Genomic DNA, 20628 nt, shown 5'->3' with positions numbered 1-20628 from the left:
TTTCTAAATCTAGTACCATGATTCAAGTCATCTTTCATCTACTCACACAAACACATTGACAATAGCAAACATTTTGTATAGCAATTTATTGGAACTTTTGACAATCATGGAGCAATTAAGACTTGGTACATTTCACAACAGTGTTCCCCAAATATAAAAATAAACATTCTGGACACCATTTTGTTGTGAAATGATCGCAAACTTGTTCCCAATCTCTTAACTTTATTTTTTATTAATTGCCTTGAGTAATTAAAAAAAAAAAAAAAAGTCAAGCACAGCATAGACTAGTCTGGTACCCAGATCTGTTTGTGCCATCTTGCCCAAATTCCTATGATAGAAGTTGTGTAAAACAGCACAAACAGATCTTGAAACCAGGCTAGAAACAGACAGCAGCTGGTGAGGGAAGGTGTTGCTTCGAACCAACGATCTGTCCCCCCTTTTCATTAAAAAGCTTTATACACAAACCAGTTTAATTCTTGTACAAACACTTTCATCTAGAACAAGAAAGGAGTGGCAGTGAAATAAAGAGAATCTAAAAACAACATGGAATGACTCGTTGAGGTGTGGCACTTTCTGGGTTTTAGCTTATACATGTATACTCAAACACCTTAAATGGGTGTATCGTCTAACTTTTCTTCAACTAAAGAACAGTGCGATTTTACGCATTTTTTTTTTATTTTTATGTACATTCTTTCTCTGTTAAGGAAAACAATAACTGACATGGATCATAGTAAAAAAGTAGCTTCAGTTTAGCGGAACATCTCTGGCACAAAATGGCTTCTCAGTAGCTTTCCAATTTGAAGCGACCGCCGTCCCCCTCGCTCACAAATCTCTTCCGGCCCCTGTGAAAATAGCCAAAATCAGTACATCTCCATCAATCTTAAAACATGGATGTGTGTGAGAGAGAAACAAAAATAGCAAATTAAAAAGATACTTACCGACTAGGACAAAGATCCCTCAGCTTTTCACAGATGAAGCCAGCACTGAAACTCTTGTCGACAAACTGCTCCAAGATGAAGTACGCACGAGGGACGTCGATGTTGATTTCAGCTATGTCCATGTAAACTCTTTCGTATCCCTGTAAACAGTGACTTTCAATGTAATTCCAATGAAAAAAATACGTGTGGAACATTTTATAGATCACATCAATGGTAAACAAGGAGATGCAGTTGATTTTAGGTAAAAAGTATTATATATCCCATTGGTTCTCGACCCACAATAGTTTGAACACCAGGTGGCGCCATATGCACTGCAGTAGTATAATGTTACCACCAGGTGGCACTCAAGCTCACCCTTCTCATTTGGTCCACAGTGATGATGGAGGACACCCACAGAAACTTCAGCAGCTGCAGAACCATTTTGAACGTTTTCTCCCCTTTGGATTCCAGGACCATGACTATGGCCTATTGATAATAGGAAGACAAGATGAATAACTTTTCTTACAATCAACTAAGGAAAATTCAGTATGTCAGTTTGATATTCTCAAGCAAAACAACCCTCCAACAGAGAGTACATTTCCAATGCACCTACAGGTAATACGTTCATACAAGATAACATGAAAACTGGGGAAAGAAAAACTAGACAACGGATGCCGTGATTTACCTCATAGACAAACTCATGGTGGAAGTGTGGCACCTCCAGTTCTCTCAGACACCTCTCTGCTTCCTTGTTGTCTCCAGACAGAAGATACTCCTTCAGCAACAGGGTCATCTGATACAAGTAGAGAAAAGGGGATATCCAAAGTCAATGTATGCCCATTGTACACCTGAGGTTCATCGACGACAACAAAAAGGCCCGCTCATAGATAAGGAATAGGAAGAACACATGAAACTAAGACATAGTTCAGCAACGGCTGAGATATTCACGTGAAGGGTGGCATGTACCTCCGAGTAGCCGTAACGGATGTGTCGATATCATGTGATCACTGGAGACATCAGTTAAACTAAAGCAGGTCTTGATGACCTCACCCTTTCATAGTGAAAGCTCAATGAAATTACAATCCAATAACTTAATTTGGAGAACAGCACAGACAGGATTTAAATAGCTGGCAGACATAAAGGACAGAGCATAGAGAACACACCTGACAAGCAGCTCGTTCCGTCCTCTATAAAATGAGCAGGTCTCACCTCTCTGACAAGCTGGGTGACAGGTCTCTGACCCCCACCTGTTCCCCAGAGGTTGTCGATGCGCAGGCCGCCCATGCCCATCTTCAACAGCACCGCCGCCCGGTCCAAGGCCGCCCTATATGGAAAAACACATGGCGACACGTCAGTGTGGATGCTGTCATCATTCAGTCAATCATCTATCTCTACCTCTCTCGTTCATGGAATTATCCTTCCCTTAGTCATGAATTCTGCTGCCCTGGTTTATACCCTCTCATTCCAAACTCCCATAAACCATGCCTCCCTGCATTCATAGAACAAAGACATTTAATTACGTAAACTCTGCCTAACAACAAGCCACCAACTAGTCTGTAATCCATGTATGACACTCCCCCAAAAGCTTCACTCATTGGTCTCTGTGAATCCGCCCACCAAATTACAAGGCGAAACACAACATAACCCAAGGGGTTCCCAAACTTTTTGGGGCCGGGGGACCCCTTTTATGATAGCAAATTCATCAGGGACCCCTCAATATCAGAACACAACTCCAACGTTAGAGAGTGTGATAAAACATGTTTTTATTACGATTGCTGCAGTGCATGCTAAGTCTCAAGACCTGGGAAAGAACATTTTAAAACCCTCTGGATCGGAGAGAACATTTTGCCATTTTAAAGCTAATTTCCTGAAACTCCACACATTTTCCCACGGAGCAGGCAATTTTACAGTAGAGTTGAAAAACTGGTATGGAGTTGAAAACTGAATCTTTGATGGAGTATTGTAGATCTCTGTGAGCCTCCCAGACCTGGTTGTGCCTATAAGGGTATACTGTAAACCCCCTCAACATCTCCATGATCATACCACATAGAAATGCGAGAAGGCGTTTCGTGTTTAATAAGGACACCAACACATACCTTGCATGGACACAGTCGACTCTCCCCTTGTAGCCGTCTAAGTAGCTCTTGGAGAGGATCTGGTCTTTGACAGCCCGGGCAATGAATTGGCCGACGAGCTGAAAGACAAAAAGAAAACACTGTTAACACACACTGGTCTCGAACACTGTTCTCTCTGGTCCACCCAAAACAACAGAACAGGAAGTTAGCTCTGCCAACAAAGAAATCAAAATAAAGAGGACAGACTGAACTGTTGCCAAATAGCCCATGGGCCTGAAATATCCTGCCTGCAGAATAATGTAATCCATTTGGAAATGAAGCATCAGGAACACATGTAAGTGTAACTGCACAGCCATAAACCATTATAGTACAATACACACATTTTTATAATGAATTACTGCAGAGGCAAATAGACAACAAATCACTTACATTTAGCATCAAAGTAGGCCAATGGAGAGCCCAGAGGCTGGATGGATGCATAAACACTTGTTGTTTGGGATGAGGTGACAGTGGCAGTGTTTGTTGACATGAGTCAGAGATATGAGAGCGAGCGTGACGGGGATGAGAAAAGCCAGAGAACGAGCTGGCCTTGCTGTTCTGGACAGGACAAACTGGACAAAGCCTGTTGCTAACAAGCCATTGTGTCTGTGCAGACAAGAGAGCCCCAAACTCATCTGACCAGAACCAGTCTGGAAAGAGAGGAATGAGAGAGAAAGAGACTGCACAGTCAGGGGGAAGAACAGAGAGAGGGTGGCCTTGCAGGGAAGTGAGAGAGAGAGAGAGAGTAGGAGGACAGACACGTGAGAGAGGGAGGGATGATAAATAACCCTTGTATCAGCCTCCTACGCTGAGCTAGCATTTTGTGCCTGGCGCTGCCGAGACAATGAGGCGAGAGATCGCATGTCTGCTCTGTGTGGACGGGGAGAACAGAAAGAAAAGAGCTGAAACTCACCATCGCTTTCTTTTTATCTACAGTAAACAGTACCACAGTGTTATTCAGTGGTGTAAAGTACCGAAGTAAAAATACTGTTAGGCACAACTTTAGTTTTGTACTTTACGTTTATTACTCCACTACATTCCTAAAGAAAATAATGTACTTTTTACTCCATACATTTTCCCAGACACCCAAAAGTACTTTGAATGCTTAGCAGGACAGAAAAATGGTCCAATTCACACACTTATCAAGAGAACATCCCTGGTCATCCCTACTGGTCAGCCCTACTGGTCAGCCCTACTGGTCAGCCCTACTGGTCAGCCCTACTGGTCAGCCCTACTGGTCAGCCCTACTGGTCAGCCCTACTGGTCAGCCCTACTGGTCAGCCCTACTGCCTCTGATCTGGAGGACTCATTAAACACAAATGCTTAATTTGTCAATTATGACTGAGTGTCCCTTGGCTATCAGTAAATATATACAGTACCAGTCAAAAGTTTCCATACATCTACTCATTCAAGGGTTTTCTATATTTCTACTATTTTCTACATTGTAGAATAATAGTGAAGACATCAAAACTATGAAATAACACACATGGAATCATGTAGTAATAAAACAAATAAGTGGTGAACAAATCAAAATATTTTATATTTGAGATTCTGCAAAGTAGCCCCCCTTTACCTTGACAACTTTGCACACTCGTGGCATTCTCTCAACCAGCTTCATGAGGTAGTCACATGAATACATTTCAATTAACAGGTGTGCCTTGTTAAAAGTTCATTTGTGGAATTTATTTTCTTCTTAATGCTTTTGAACCAATCAGTTGTGTTGTGACAAGCTAGGGGTGGTATACAGAAGATGGCCCTATTTGGTAAAAGACCAAGGCCATAATATGGCAAGAACAGCTCAGATAAGCAAAGAGAAAACAGTCCATCGTTACTTTAAGACATGAAGGTCAGCCAATAAGGAAAAGGTCAAGAACTTTTAACATTTCTTCAAGTGTAGTCATTGTCAATAACAATTTGTTCTTAACTGGGCTTGCCTAGTTAAATAAAATAAATAACGAAGCGCTATGATGAAACTGGCTCTCATGAGGACCGCCACAGAAAAGCACGACCCAAAGTTACCTCTGATGCAGAGGATAAGTTGATTAGTTACCAGCCTCAGAAATTTCAGCCCAAATAAATGAAGTAACAGACAACTGTTCAGAGGAGACTGTGAATCAGGACTTCATGGTCAAATTGCTGAAAGGAAACCACTAAAGGACACCAATAAGAAGAGACCTTATTGTGCCAAGAAACACGAGCAATGGACATTAGACCGGTGGAAACATGTCCTTTGGTCTGATGAGTCCAAATGTGAGATTTTTGGTTCCAACCGCCGTGTCTTTGTGAGACGCAGAGTAGGTGAACGGATGATCGCCACATGTGTGGTTCCCACCGTGAAGCATGGAGGAGGAGGTGTGATGGTGCTTTGCTGGTGACGGTCTGATTTATTTAGAATTCAAGGCAAACTTAACCAGCATGGCTACCACAGCATTCTGCAGCAATACGCCATCCCATCTGGTTTGCGCTTAGTGGGACTATAATTTGTTTTTCCAACAGGACAATGACCCAAACCACCTCCAGGCTGTGTAAGGCCTATTTAACCAAGAAGGAGAGTGATGGAGTGCTGCATCAGATGACCTGGCCTCCACAATCACCAAACCTCAAACCAATTGATATGGTTTGGGATGAGGTGGACTGCAGAGTGAATTAAAGCAGCAAAAAAGCACTCCGCATATGAGGGAACTCCTTCAAGACTGTTGGAAAAGCATTCCAGGTGAAGCTGGTTGAGAATTCTTCAACTGGGCTTGATTGAGCTTGCCTGGCGCAGTGGAACGGAACACACAAACCTTGTCCACCTGGCACTCTAAGGCAAATGTATTTGAAATACTGTTTGAACCCAGCTCTGTTATGCACACAGGGTACAGTACAACAACATACATCCCACACAGTAGTGACACCAACAACAAAAAGCATTGTATCTGGGACAAATCATTCCCACATCTTGTAATGAATAAACTGTCATGGTAAAAACACATTGATACAACAGCAGCTAAAATGGGGAGAAGTCTGTCCATAATAAAGCGCTGCTCTGCATTCTTAACAACACTATCAACAAGGCAGGTCCTACAGGCCCTAGTTGTCACACCTGGACTACTGTTCAGTCTTGTGGTCAGGTGCCACAAAGAGGGACAGGAAAATGACAATTGGCTCAGAACAGGGCAGCACGGCTGGCTCAGAACAGGGCAGCACGGCTGGCAGCACGGCTGGCTCAGAACAGGGCAGCACGGCTGGCCCTTAAATGTACACAGAGAGCTAATATTAATAATATGCATGTCAATCTCATGGCTCAAAGTGGAAGAGATTGACTTCATCACTACTTGTTTTTGTAAGAAGTGTTGACAAGCTGAATGTACCGAGGTGTCCGTTTAAAAACTACTAGCACACAGCTCGGACAGCCATGCATACTAGAGGTCGACCGAGTAATCAGGGCCGATTTCAAGTTATAACAATCAGTAATCAGCCTTTTTGGACACCGATTACATTGCAATTCACGAGGAAACTGCATGGAAGGCTGACCACCTGTTACTCGAGTGCAGTGTCAAAAGGACCTTGTGGCTGCAAGGAGCCAAGTTAAGTTGCTAGCTAGCATTAAACTTTGCTTATAAGCAATCTTCACATAATCACTAGTTAATTTAGTAATATCATCAACCATGTGTTGACCTAACTTGTCCTGCGTTGCATATAACCAATGCGGTTCCTGTAAATGTATCATCGAATCACAGCCTACTTCAACGTCGCCAAACGGGTGATGATTTAACAAAAGTGCATTCGTGGAAAAAGCACAATTGTACCTAACCATCAATGCCTTTCTTAAAAGCAATACACAGAAGTACATTTTTTAAACCTGCATATTTAGTTAAGAAATTAGTGTTAACAGGCAATATTAACTAGGGAAATTGTGTCACTTCTCTTGCGTTCATTGCACGCAGAGTCAGGGTATATGCAACAGTTTGGGCCGCCTGGCACGTTGCGAACTGTGAACTAATTTGCCAGCATTTTACATAATTATGACATAACATTGAAGGTTGTGCAACGCAACAGCAATATTTAGACTGGATGCCACCCGTTAGATAAAATACTGAACGGTTCCATATTTCATTGAAAGAATAAACGCTTAGTTTTCTGGATTTGACCACATTAATGACCAATGGCTCGTAGTTCTGTGTGTTTATTATAATTAAGTCTATGATTTGATAGAGCAGTCTGACTGAGCAGTGGTAGGCAGCAGCAGGCTCGTAAGCATTCATTCATTCAGCACTTTACTGCGTTTGCCAGCAGCTCTTTGCAATGCTTGATGCACAGCGCTGTTTATGACTTCAAGCCTATCAACTCCTGAGATTAGGCTGGCAATACTAAAGTGCCTATTAGAACATCCAATAGTCAAAGGTATATGAAATACAAATGGTATAGAGAGAAATAGTCCTATAATTCCTATAAATAACTACAACCTAAGACTTCTTAACTGGGAATATTGAACCTCCAGATGTCATATGTTCTCATGTTCTGAGCAAGGAACTTAAACAGTCGCTTTTTTACATGGCACATTTTGCACTTTTACTTTCTACTCCAACACCTTTTGCATTATTTAAACACGTTTTATTATTTATTTGAGACTAAATAGATTTTATTTATGTATTAAGTTATAATAAAAAGTGTTCATTGTTCATTCAGGATTGTTGTAAATATTATTACAAATGAGAAAAAAAATTGTTGGCTGATTAACTGGTATGGGATTTGTTTTGGTCCTCCAATAAATCGGTCGACCTCTAATGCATACCCCACAAGACATTTTACACTGCTGCTACTCTGTTATTGTCTATGCAGTCACTTTAATAACTACCTACATGTACATAATACCTCGACTAACCGGTACCCCCTGTATATAGCCTCGCTATTGTTATTTTACTACCGTTCAATTTGTTACTTTTATTGGCTTACTGGTGCTCTTTCATGCCGTCCCTAGGAGGGGTGCGTCACTTGAGTGGGTTGAGTCACTGACGTGATCTTCCTGTCTGGGTTGGCGCCCCCCTTGGGTTGTGCCGTGGCAAAGATCTTTGTGGGCTATACTCGGGCTTGTCTCAGGATGGTAAGTTGGTGGTTGAAGATATCCCTCTAGTGGTGTGGGGGCTGTGCTTTGGCAAAGTGGGTGGGGTTACATCCTGCCTGTTTGGACCTGTCCGTGGGTATCATCGGACGGGGCCACAGTGTCTCCCGACCCCTCCTGTCTCAGCCTCCAGTATTTATGCTGCAGTAGTTTGTGTCAGGGGGCTAGGGTCAGTTTGTTATATCTGGAGTACTTCTCCTGTCTTATCCGGTGTTCTGTGTGAATTTAAGTATGCTCTCTTTCTCTCGGAGGACCTGAGCCCTAGAACCATGCCTCAGGACTACCTGGCATAATGACTCCTTGCTGTCCCCAGTCCACCTGGCCGTGATTTATGAACATCTTGGCCATGTTCTGTTATAATCTCCACCCGGCACAGCCAGAAGAGGACTGGCCACCCATCATAGCCTGGTTCCTCTCTAGGTTTCTTCCTAGGTTCTGGCCTTTCTAGGGAGTTTTTCCTAGCCACCATGCTTCTACACCTGCATTGCTTGCTGTTTGGGGTTTTAGGCTGGGTTTCTGTACAGCACTTTGAGATATCAGCTGATGTAAGAAGGGCTTCATAAATACATTTGATTTGATCTCTATTCCACATCAGGTAACTGACCTAAGCAGTAGAATCAGACACAAAAAAACCAGGTAAAAATACACCTTTTGGAACAGCGGTGACTGTGAAGAGACAAAGGTACAGACCAACGCATATTGTTGTATGGTGGTATTATACATGTTGTATTGTAGTGGTGTAATATTGTTGTATGGTGGTATTATACATGTTGTATTGTAGTGGTGTAATATTGTTGTATGATGGTATTATACATGTTGTATTGTAGTGGTGTAATATTGTTGTATGGTGGTATTATACATGTTGTATTGTAGTGGTGTAATATTGTTGTATGGTGGTATTATACATGTTGTATTGTAGATGTGTAGTGGTGTAATATTGTTGTATGATGGTATTATACATGTTGTATTGTAGATGTGTAGTGGTGTAATATTGTTGTATGATGGTATTATACATGTTGTATTGTAGTGGTGTAATATTGTTGTATTATACATGTTGTATTGTAGATGTGTAGTGGTGTAATATTGTTGTCTGGTGGTATTATACATGTTGTATTGTAGATGTGTAGTGGTGTAATATTGTTGTATGATGGTATTATACATGTTGTATTGTAGTGGTGTAATATTGTTGTATGGTGGTATTATACATGTTGTATTGTAGTGGTGTAATATTGTTGTATGGTGGTATTATACATGTTGTATTGTAGTGGTGTAATATTGTTGTATGGTGGTATTATACATGTTGTATTGTAGTGGTGTAATATTGTTGTATGGTGGTATTATACATGTTGTATTGTAGTGGTGTAATATTGTTGTATTATACATGTTGTATTGTAGATGTGTAGTGGTGTAATATTGTTGTCTGGTGGTATTATACATGTTGTATTGTAGTGGTGTAATATTGTTGTATGGTGGTATTATACATGTTGTATTGTAGTGGTGTAATATTGTTGTATGGTGGTATTATACATGTTGTATTGTAGTGGTGTAATATTGTTGTATGGTGGTATTATACATGTTGTATTGTAGATGTGTAGTGGTGTAATATTGTTGTATGGTGGTATTATACATGTTGTATTGTAGTGGTGTAATAATGTTGTATGGTGGTATTATACATGTTGTATTGTAGTGGTGTAATATTGTTGTATGGTGGTATTATACATGTTGTATTGTAGTGGTGTAATATTGTTGTATGGTGGTATTATACATGTTGTATTGTAGATGTGTAGTGGTGTAATATTGTTGTATGATGGTATTATACATGTTGTATTGTAGTGGTGTAATATTGTTGTATGGTGGTATTATACATGTTGTATTGTAGTGGTGTAATATTGTGGTATTATACATGTTGTATTGTAGTGGTGTAATATGGTGGTATTATACATGTTGTATTGTAGTGGTGTAATATTGTTGTATGGTGGTATTATACATGTTGTATTGTAGTGGTGTAATATTGTTGTATTGTGGTATTATACATGTTGTATTGTAGTGGTGTAATATTGTTGTATGATGGTATTATACATGTTGTATTGTAGTGGTGTAATAATGTTGTATGGTGGTATTATACATGTTGTATTGTAGTGGTGTAATATTGTTGTGTGATGGTATTATACATGTTGTATTGTAGTGGTGTAATATTGTTGTATGGTGGTATTATACATGTTGTATTGTAGTGGTGTAATATTGTTGTATTATACATGTTGTATTGTAGATGTGTAGTGGTGTAATATTGTTGTATGGTGGTATTATACATGTTGTATTGTAGTGGTGTAATATTGTTGTATGGTGGTATTATACATGTTGTATTGTAGTGGTGTAATATTGTTGTATGGTGGTATTATACATGTTGTATTGTAGTGGTGTAATATTGTTGTATGGTGGTATTATACATGTTGTATTGTAGTGGTGTAATATTGTTGTATTATACATGTTGTATTGTAGTGGTGTAATATTGTTGTATGATGGTATTATACATGTTGTATTGTAGTGGTGTAATATTGTTGTATGGTGGTATTATACATGTTGTATTGTAGTGGTGTAATATTGTTGCATGGTGGTATTATACATGTTGTATTGTAGTGGTGTAATATTGTTGTCTGGTGGTATTATACATGTTGTATTGTAGTGGTGTAATATTGTTGTATTATACATGTTGTATTGTAGATGTGTAGTGATGTAATATTGTTGTATGGTGGTATTATACATGTTGTATTGTAGTGATGTAATATTGTTGTATGGTGGTATTATACATGTTGTATTGTAGTGATGTAATATTGTTGTATGGTGGTATTATACATGTTGTATTGTAGATGTGTAGTGGTGTAATATTGTTGTATTATACATGTTGTATTGTAGATGTGTAGTGGTGTAATATTGTTGTATGATGGTATTATACATGTTGTATTGTAGTGGTGTAATATTGTGGTATTATACATGTTGTATTGTAGTGGTGTAATATTGTTGTATGGTGGTATTATACATGTTGTATTGTAGTGGTGTAATATTGTTGTATTATACATGTTGTATTGTAGTGGTGTAATATTGTTGTCTGGTGGTATTATACATGTTGTATTGTAGTGGTGTAATATTGTTGTATGGTGGTATTATACATGTTGTATTGTAGTGGTGTAATATTGTTGTATGGTGGTATTATACATGTTGTATTGTAGTGGTGTAATATTGTTGTATGGTGGTATTATACATGTTGTATTGTAGTGGTGTAATATTGTTGTATGGTGGTATTATACATGTTGTATTGTAGTGGTGTAATATTGTTGTATGGTGGTATTATACATGTTGTATTGTAGTGGTGTAATATTGTTGTATGGCGGTATTATACATGTTGTATTGTAGTGGTGTAATATTGTTGTATGGTGGTATTATACATGTTGTATTGTAGTGGTGTAATATTGTTGTCTGGTGGTATTATACATGTTGTATTGTAGTGGTGTAATATTGTTGTATTATACATGTTGTATTGTAGTGGTGTAATATTGTTGTATTATACATGTTGTATTGTAGATGTGTAGTGGTGTAATATTGTTGTATGGTGGTATTATACATGTTGTATTGTAGTGGTGTAATATTGTGGTATTATACATGTTGTATTGTAGTGGTGTAATATTGTTGTATGGTGGTATTATACATGTTGTATTGTAGATGTGTAGTGGTGTAATAATGTTGTATGATGTATTGTATTATATGTGATGTAAGTGCCTTAATGTGTTTGGACCCCAGGAAGAGTAGCTGCTGCCTTGGCAACAGCTAATGGGGATCCCTAATAAATACCATGTTTGAACAGTACGTCTGTTGACTTTACAGTAGATTGGAACGGTCAGATGGCTATTGTAACTGTAAAGCTCTTATTTTATGACCCGCATATAGAATTTCCAAACAGAACACATGCGTTCTGTTCTGAGATAGACTGGTCCAGTTTGCATGCAGAACAGAACACAGAAGCACAGCACAAGCATAAAAAGACACCACATATACACACTGCAGTGCGCCTGCTAAGTCACTCAAACATTCACAAGGGCACACGGTCCAACACATTGGCCTCCACGGTCAATTAGACATTTTCAGAAATACACCCAAACACTTCTATTCTTAGACGGCGCGATATCACACACACTACCTGAGGGGCTCCAGGTGTGTCCAACACCAGGTCAGGCAGCTCCCTTAGTAACTTGTCAAAGGAGCTCTCCACGTCGCTACGGCTCAGCACGCGGCCACACAGGTCCGTCAACAGCCTGGACGTCAGCTCTCTGTGGCTGGCCTTTGCCTCCAGGGCCAGGCTCACAGCCAGCATGGGCACCCCGCTAGACATGGAGCCCAGGTTGAGTTCACCCAGGAGCTCCTACGGAGGGGAGAGAGGGGGATGGGTTTTGGTCAGATGGAATAAAGAGTCGATCATAGAGAGAGAGAGAGAGAGAGAGAGATAAAGAGAGGGTATTGGCCAAGAAGAGGGAGTGGTCTCATAGGGTCAAATCAGAGAACATAGCTACATCCTTCAGAATTAACTGTCTACTGTCAGATAAAAAGGCAGAAGCAGGTCCACCAGTGTTTAGGACATTAAAAGCACTAGTTAGCCCTACAGAGAACTCTGTTGAAATTAACCTACCGCTACTTCATTGGTGTCGCCGTGTTCAAAGTACTCCTGCACGATGGGAGTGAGCGTCTTCTCAAAGGCCCCCTCCTCCAGTGGAGGAACCACCGTCTCATACACACAGTTCTCCTGTAGACACCAGAAAGCAGAGCAATGAAGCCGATCAAGACTGGATACCAAAACAACTTGTATGGTTTACTTAAGGCCCAGAGTTCTCATGGGCAGGTAAAACTCAGGTACAATATGGTTAGGACCCTAACTCAGACGGTCATAGGTCCAATATAAAAATGGTCCAATACCTGAGCTTCGTCATAGTTGGGGTCTTTGACGTCGACCTCCTCCAGGTCGTACACTTCTCCAGGTGGGCCCCACACCCCTTTGCCCCCCGCCCCACCTGACAAAGAACAAGGACAATGCCTGTGATGTTTTCAAAACAGAAACAGTTTCACGGTGCAAAATAATCTGTATGTAGCAAAACGTAAAAAAATATTATAATCTGGCAGTGCGATTTAAAAGATGCAATATGCAGAAATCGCACCGCCATTTCCTGGTTGCTAAAATAGTTTGCGACAAAACAAGTATAGTGTAGAGAATCATTGTACCATCTAAACCACTGAAGTCTTTTCCATAGCCCAAAACTTAACAGGAAGCATAGAAATAGCCACATATACTGAACAGAAATATAAAAAGCAACATGCAATGTGTTGGTCCCATGTTTACCATACGCACAAATCTGCTTATATCCCTGTTAGTGAGCATTTCTCCTTTGTCAATATAATCTATCCACCTGACATTTGTGGCATAACAAGAAGCTGATTAAGCAGCATGACCATTACACAGACGCACCTTGTACTGGGGACAATAAAAATCCACTCTAAAATGTGCAGTTGTCACACAGAATGCTACAGACATCTCAGGTTGAGGGAGCGTGCAATTGGGAAGCTGACTGCAAAAATGTCCACCAGATCTCTTGCCAGAGAATTAAATGTTCATTTCTCTACCATAAACCGCCTCCAATGTCATATTAGAGAATTTGTCAGTACGTCCAACAGGCCTCACAACCGCTGACCACGTGTAACCACACCAGCCCAGGAGCTCCACATACAGTTTCTTCACCTAAAGGATCATCTGAGACCAGCCACCCGGACAGCTGATGAAACTGAGTAGTATTTGTCTGTAATAAAGTATTTTTTTGTGGGGAAAACACATTCTGATTCACTGGGAAGCCAGTGGGCCTATGCCCTCCCAGGCCCTCCCATGTCTGTACCCCTGCCCAGCCAGTGGGCCTATGCCCTCCCAGGCCCTCCCATGTCTGTACCCCTGCCCAGCCAGTGGGCCTATGCCCTCCCAGGCCCACCCATGTCTGTACCCCTGCCCAGCCAGTGGGCCTATGCCCTCCCATGTCTGCACCCCTGCCCAGCCAGTGGGCCTATGCCCTCCCATGTCTGCACCCCTGCCCAGCCAGTGGGCCTATGCCCTCCCAGGCCCACCCATGTCTGCACCCCTGCCCGGCCAGTGGGCCTATGCCCTCCCATGTCTGTACCCCTGCCCCAGCCAGTGGGCCTATGCCCTCCCAGGCCCTCCCATGTCTGCACCCCTGCCCAGCCAGTGGGCCTATACCCTCCCATGTCTGCACCCCTGCCCAGCCAGTGGGCCTATGCCCTCCCAGGCCCACCCATGTCTGTACCCCTGCCCAGCCAGTGGGCCTAGGCCCTACCATGTCTGCACCCCTGCCCAGCCGGTGGGCCTATGCCCTCCCAGGCCCACCCATGTCTGTACCCCTGCCCAGCCAGTGGGCCTAGGCCCTCCCATGTCTGCACCCCTGCCCAGCCAGTGGGCCTATGCCCTCCCAGGCCCTACCATGTCTGCACCCCTGCCCAGCCAGTGGGCCTATGCCCTCCCATATCTGCACCCCTGCCCAGCCAGTGGGCCTATGCCCTCCCAGGCCCTCCCATGTCTGCACCCCTGCCCAGCCAGTGGGCCTATGCCCTCCCATGTCTGCACCCCTGCCCAGCCAGTGGGCCTATGCCCTCCCAGGTCCACCCATGTCTGTACCCCTGCCCAGCCAGTGGGCTTATGCCCTCCCATGTCTGCACCCCTGCCCAGCCAGTGGGCCTATGCCCTCCCATGCCCACCCATGTCTGTACCCCTGCCCAGCCAGTGGGCCTATGCCCTCCCAGGCCCACCCATGTCTGTACCCCTGCCCAGCCAGTGGGCCTATGCCCTCCCATGTCTGCACCCCTGCCCAGTCATGTAAAATCCATAGATTAGGGCCTAATGATTTATTTCAATTGACTGATGTCCTTATATGAACTGTAACTCCGTAAAATCATTGTTTATATATTTGTTCAGTATAAAAATAGCCACAGAATGCTCCTTTAATCAGCAATGTGTGTTATAAAAAGGGGCTACTGTTGACGCATTGCTCAGATTAAGGTGAAGTCATCCCTAGACATTGGTTTTAGGGTCAGTTTCGCATTTCCCCCTCTTAGGGTTAAGGTTAGGATTTAGGGAAGGCAAGCTGATCCTAGATCTGAATCACCCCAGAGCTTTCAAAAACATACTACTATACAGTAGCCGATATGTGGTCACCTGCAGCGGGTTGACATTACAATGCAGCCTACACAAACACTGTGCTGACAAAGGAAAGAAGATCAACAGTACAATATACAGCATGGCACACACACAGCAGCGTTCTGTGCTTGAGACAGGATGTCTCCAATACAACTGAAGTGAAACACTGAAAACCACCTTCTCCAGAAAGACAGAGAACATACGTCACAAAATACCACAGGCAGACAGAGACGCTACTGATTGAGGAAGCCAATATGAAACATTACAAACAGGAACTGGCCTAACTATACAGGGGTACAGATAAGGGGAGCACAACAATACCCCCTTCCTCGATATGACACTTCCTATATAGTGTGTGTTGTCAGAAAGGATAGCACTTTAAAGGCTCAACTGGTGACAGACCACACATTTAAAAAAAGGGGTCATTCCTCATTAGTAAGTAAGTGTTACACAAAGCCACATCTGTTGGTGGCTCTGTAGAAACAGATTGCCAGTCTATTTAAGAAGAGAGCCATTTCCAAAGCAGCTCAGCTTGTCTAGGCCTACATGTTTTAAACCCCCCACCCTCCTATAAGTCCCACCCAGCGTGTGTGTGTGTGTGTGTGTGTGTTACATTCCGCCTGTATATAGCTTTGCCCCTTTAGAATGTTGTCTGTGCCATGGCTGATTCCGGAACATGTACCTATTACCCTTGTTGCCCTGAGAGATTCCACCCATAGAATAGTTTCGGTTACGCTTCCAAAACCTTACACCACTAACTTTTACAGGAGCCCCTAAACCACAGCGGGACCTAGACTGTGTTCCAAAGGGAACCCTATTCCCTTTACTATAGTGAATAGGTTGCCATTTGGGACAGAAGCCCAGGCATTTACATTGACATCATGGCACCGTTCTTTGGTTACATAACTCAAATACGTCTGTGCCAAGACAATAAGGCTCCTTCCTATCAGAAAATAACTGTGCTTCTGAACTAACTGTACTGTGCTTCTGCAAGATGTTATTTTGGCAATGGGGACTGACAAAGGCCAAGAAAGATACTGCAGTTTCATTTAATCAGATAAGAACTGAACCAACCAGTTCAAAAGGTGTCTCAGAGCATGAGTACTGATCTGGGATCAGATTCCCACCTTTCCACATAATCATATCCATTAAGATCTAAAAAGGCTACACTGATCTTTATCAGCACTCTTACTCTGAAAGTCACTGTCAATATGCGACCAGAGGACGGACAGCTGGCGGTATGGCAAGCTGCTCTGACTACAGCCCAAATGACACCCTATTCCCTATGTAGTGCACTACTTTTGACCGGGCCCATAGGGATCTGGCTAAAAATAGGGTACCATTTGGGACACACACTTTGACTCTGCTGAGAAGCAGCTTCCTCTCCAGTAGTACATACATGACAATTCAGCAGTTATGTATAAGGTGATTACAAAGTAGTAAATAGCTGATCACACTGAAGATTAATATGCATGCAACTATAAGATTTAAAAGGAGTCAATCATGTCATTGGTAAACAAGCCAAGCTAGTTGGAGATGTTGGCCACAATGGGAAGGGGATGTCATCTACAACAAACCGCCATGCTATTGTCATCTAGGCTACTTTATTGTTATTGCCTAGTTTGCATGTCCTTGGACAAATGCACAATCTTGTTTCAGTTATCCAGATCTGTTAGACAAATAGCCATTGGTTAGATATCATAATGGGCTGAATTATGGAGCCTCTAATAGTGATATGATTTAAATATCTTATTTTTCTTTATTTTTGACTCCAGGAAGGATCTTACATCACCCACAAATCATCTACAAAGTCAGTCACCTTCAAGGTCCTAGAAGTTTCCACTAGACCTATGACCTATCAGTAAAAAAAAGTATTCAGCGGATGGACACCAAAAGGAGATAAGAGTTGTGTTAATATAAGTGAGTGTGATCGGATCAGCCTCACCTGGCCATTTTTTTTTTTAAACACGCTAAATCGGTTTACTACTGGGCTGGCAGTTGGAGAGGCAGGGACAGAGAGAGATCTCTTGGGGACTAGATCATGAGTAGCCTTGATTCCAGCCAACAAGAATATGGTGTGATCTCTGGTCACGCAAGACTAGGACACACGACATTGTAACTCTGTAGGCAATGATGGGTTATTCCTTGAAGCATATTTTCACTCAAAACACTAACAGACTAACTTGTTGCTTATTAAGTAATGCAGCAACAGTATTAAACCTGTTAGGTATTACATTATCCTATAAATGTTAATGTCCCATTACTGGTCTTTGGTAGGCTTCAAAGGCCTTACCTTCCCTAGCCATGACATCACGTTATCACAAGTAGGCCTGTTAACAACACTTCATTACATAACCACATAGTCACTCCCCCATTCCTTTCTCTGACAGTCCTCTTCCCTTCCATTTAACATTATATATGTTTCTCTGACAGTCCTCTTCCCTTCCATTTAACATTATATATGTTTCTAACATCGACATAACTCCCCATACCTTTCTCTGACAGTCCTCTTCCCTTCCATTTAACATTATATATGTTTCTAACATCGACATAACTCCCCATACCTTTCTCTGACAGTCCTCTTCCCTTCCATTTAACATTATATATGTTTCTAACGTCGACATAACTCCCCATACCTTTCTCTGACAGTCCTCTTCCCTTCCATTTAACATGATATATGTTTCTAACAGACATAACTCCCCATACCTTTCTCTGACAGTCCTCTTCCCTTCCATTTAACATGATATATGTTTCTAACAGACATAACTCCCCATACCTTTCTCTGACAGTCCTCTTCCCTTCCATTTAACATTATATATGTTTCTCTGACAGTCCTCTTCCCTTCCATTTAACATTATATATGTTTCTAACAGACATAACTGCCCATACCTTTCTCTGACAGTCCTCTTCCCTTCCATTTAACATTATATATGTTTCTAACATCGACATAACTCCCCATACCTTTCTCTGACAGTCCTCTTCCCTTCCATTTAACATTATATATGTTTCTAACAGACATAACTGCCCATACCTTTCTCTGACAGTCCTCTTCCCTTCCATTTAACATTATATATGTTTCTAACGTCGACATAACTGCCCATACATTTCTCTGACAGTCCTCTTCCCTTTCATTTAACATTATATATGTTTCTCTGACAGTCCTCTTCCCTTCCATTTAACATTATATATGTTTCTAACATCGACATAACTCCCCATACCTTTCTCTGACAGTCCTCTTCCCTTCCATTTAACATTATATATGTTTCTAACAGACATAACTCCCCATACCTTTCTTTGGAAGTCCTCTTCCCTTCCCTGCCCGAGACTTCCTGTCCAGCAGTTTGCTCTTGGGGCTGGTGGGGGGTACGGTGCCATTAGTACCCCGGGAGGGGTCCCCGTTCTCACTAAACGAGTCCCCTCTCCCAGAGTCTCTAGAAGAAGTCTTCCTCAGCCTCCTCTTCGCTTTGGCTTTGAGACGGGCCTCGTGGATACTGTTAGGTGCTGAAATCCAGTTGCCATTTATTTCATTCTTGATGTTTTTGGTGATAATGCCGTTCTCCTCTTCGCCCGATAGGAAAGAGTCACTCAGATCATCTGCGTCTGTTGGCAGGGGGTGAAAGAGGTGGTGGAAGACAAGGTAAGAAGGCAGTTTGACTGATTTACCAGAACAAACTCTATTTGCAGATGTTATATTTCATGACAGAGGTTATGGGTAACAACTATAAGGTAATTTGATGTTCACAATGCACTAATTGTCTTATAAACATAGTTTTAAAGTGATAGTGTGTGTATTTAATATAATGCATTATGTTATTCTTGGCTATATAAAATGTAAGGCCAGCAGAATACACATCATGATCAGTGGTTACAGAAACCGCTGCAGTCACTGCAAGTTAGAGTCACCAGTAATCACTGAGCTACTTCCGCATCAAAAGTCCAGACAGACTAGACTGGTAAAGATAACTTACCAAGGGGGTTAGCGTTCAGCCATGCCTCGCAGTCAGTTGCCATTGTTTTAAAAAGTGGATTTGGAGCAGCGGAAATGCGTGCGAATAAAAAAAAATTATGCAGACACCTAAAATGATAAAATAACGTTTCAATTCATTTTGATGTGCCAATGAAATTAATGCACGTCAACATGTCCAGACAAGCCCCCCACCCCACCCCTGACCTAATTCATGCATTGATAATCTCCAGACTAAATACAAATCAGTCTACAAAATGTTTTTGGAAAGCAGCACAGCAAATCACTTGTCAGTTAATCGCAAACTCCTGCTGCGACGACGCACCACTACGCAGACAAAACAATGACCGCATCGTTGTGCAGAAATCAATGACGAGATATTACACGGTAAAAATGGTAAGCATTGAAACAACAAGAGTTAAATACAGCTTAAAGTTGATGCACTCTATATATAATTTATATTTCAGGGAGAATTTGTATATTGTCATTAGCTTTGCAGTTATCACAAAGTTGAAGGCTGCCTCGGTTGTTGTCACTTGGCAGCCCAAGTCCCAAGCGACGGGAAAATGCACGACAACAACAAAGCCAGCTATATTGCAGTAGGTAAAATCATTTATCGTCGACTTAAAAGAGCTGCTCCATAATGTCATACATTAGCTGTCTACCTTTTGCGTATCCAAAGAAAAATCACTGACCGTGTCTGCCGTTGAAGCTGCTAGTTGATGTGGGTTTTAAATTCTGTTGTTTTTATGTTGTATACCCAGCAACACTTGGCATAGAATTGTGTTTGAGATATACGATTGGCTGACCTTGCAAACGTGTTGTAAAGAGGGCACCAATCAAAATCCCGGATGAGACCTGGCTTCTCGTATTTTCTGTAGGGTCGACTTCCTAATGATGTAGTGCTGCCCCCTATCGTTGGGGTTGCAGAGTAGCAACAATGCGTTTTTGTAAAACTTTCAACACTATTGCTATAACACTATTGTTATAATAACGTCTTATAATAAGCATTTTTGTGTTGGAGAAAAGGTCAAATAACATTCTTTGTTTTATTTGAAACCCAACCAAATAAGCCTAAGTCCTAAATGGTGCAATGTTAGACCCTAAAATAGCTAGAACATTTAGTTCTCAAACTTTTGGGGGCCTGGGACCCCTTTTGTGATAACAAATTCACCAGGGACCCCCTCATAATCAGAACACAACTCGAGTGAGATAAAAAAATAGCATACAAGGAGTACTATGACTGGCAGTGCATGGCCGGATGAACCAAATCTCGGCCCTGGGAAGGAACA

At 41.9% G+C, this 20628-nt stretch overlaps 1 protein-coding gene across 2 annotated transcripts; it reads right to left on the bottom strand.

The window, feature by feature from the left end:
* Window positions 1-71: 71 nt before the first annotated feature.
* On the bottom strand, window positions 72-20189 carry LOC110487269 (programmed cell death protein 4). Of its 2 annotated transcripts, none has more exons than XM_036940229.2 (12): window positions 20032-20189; window positions 19341-19447; window positions 18661-18972; window positions 13098-13192; window positions 12814-12927; window positions 12328-12549; window positions 3014-3111; window positions 2127-2241; window positions 1603-1710; window positions 1293-1403; window positions 939-1078; window positions 72-842 (listed from the first exon to the last, which is right to left on the bottom strand). In XM_036940229.2, the coding sequence occupies exons 2-12, from the start codon at window positions 19381-19383 to the stop codon at window positions 782-784; spliced, it is 1419 nt and encodes a 472-aa protein (XP_036796124.2). In that variant the 5' UTR covers window positions 19384-19447; window positions 20032-20189; the 3' UTR covers window positions 72-781. The 2 variants fall into 2 exon arrangements, with proteins under 2 accessions (XP_036796124.2, XP_090051764.1); XM_090195638.1 differs by having other exon boundaries at window positions 20002-20177.
* Window positions 20190-20628: the final 439 nt, after the last annotated feature.

Source organism: Oncorhynchus mykiss, chromosome 13 (assembly GCF_057628025.1).
Source record: "Oncorhynchus mykiss isolate SJ-2025 chromosome 13, ASM5762802v1, whole genome shotgun sequence".
NCBI lineage: Eukaryota > Metazoa > Chordata > Actinopteri > Salmoniformes > Salmonidae > Oncorhynchus > Oncorhynchus mykiss.
This window is presented reverse-complemented; position numbering and strand designations above follow the sequence as displayed.

Excerpts from the sequence above, each read along its gene's own strand:
- LOC110487269 (XM_036940229.2), bottom strand. The coding sequence starts at position 19,383 with ATGGCAACTGACTGCGAGGCATGGCTGAACGCTAACCCCCTTG. Across the intron at positions 13,193-18,660 it reads AAGAGGACTTCCAAAGAAAG|GTGGGGCGGGGGGCAAAGGG; the intron begins GTATGGGGAGTT and ends GTTCTTTGTCAG. Across the intron at positions 843-938 it reads AGGGATCTTTGTCCTAGTCG|GGGCCGGAAGAGATTTGTGA; the intron begins GTAAGTATCTTT and ends CTATTTTCACAG.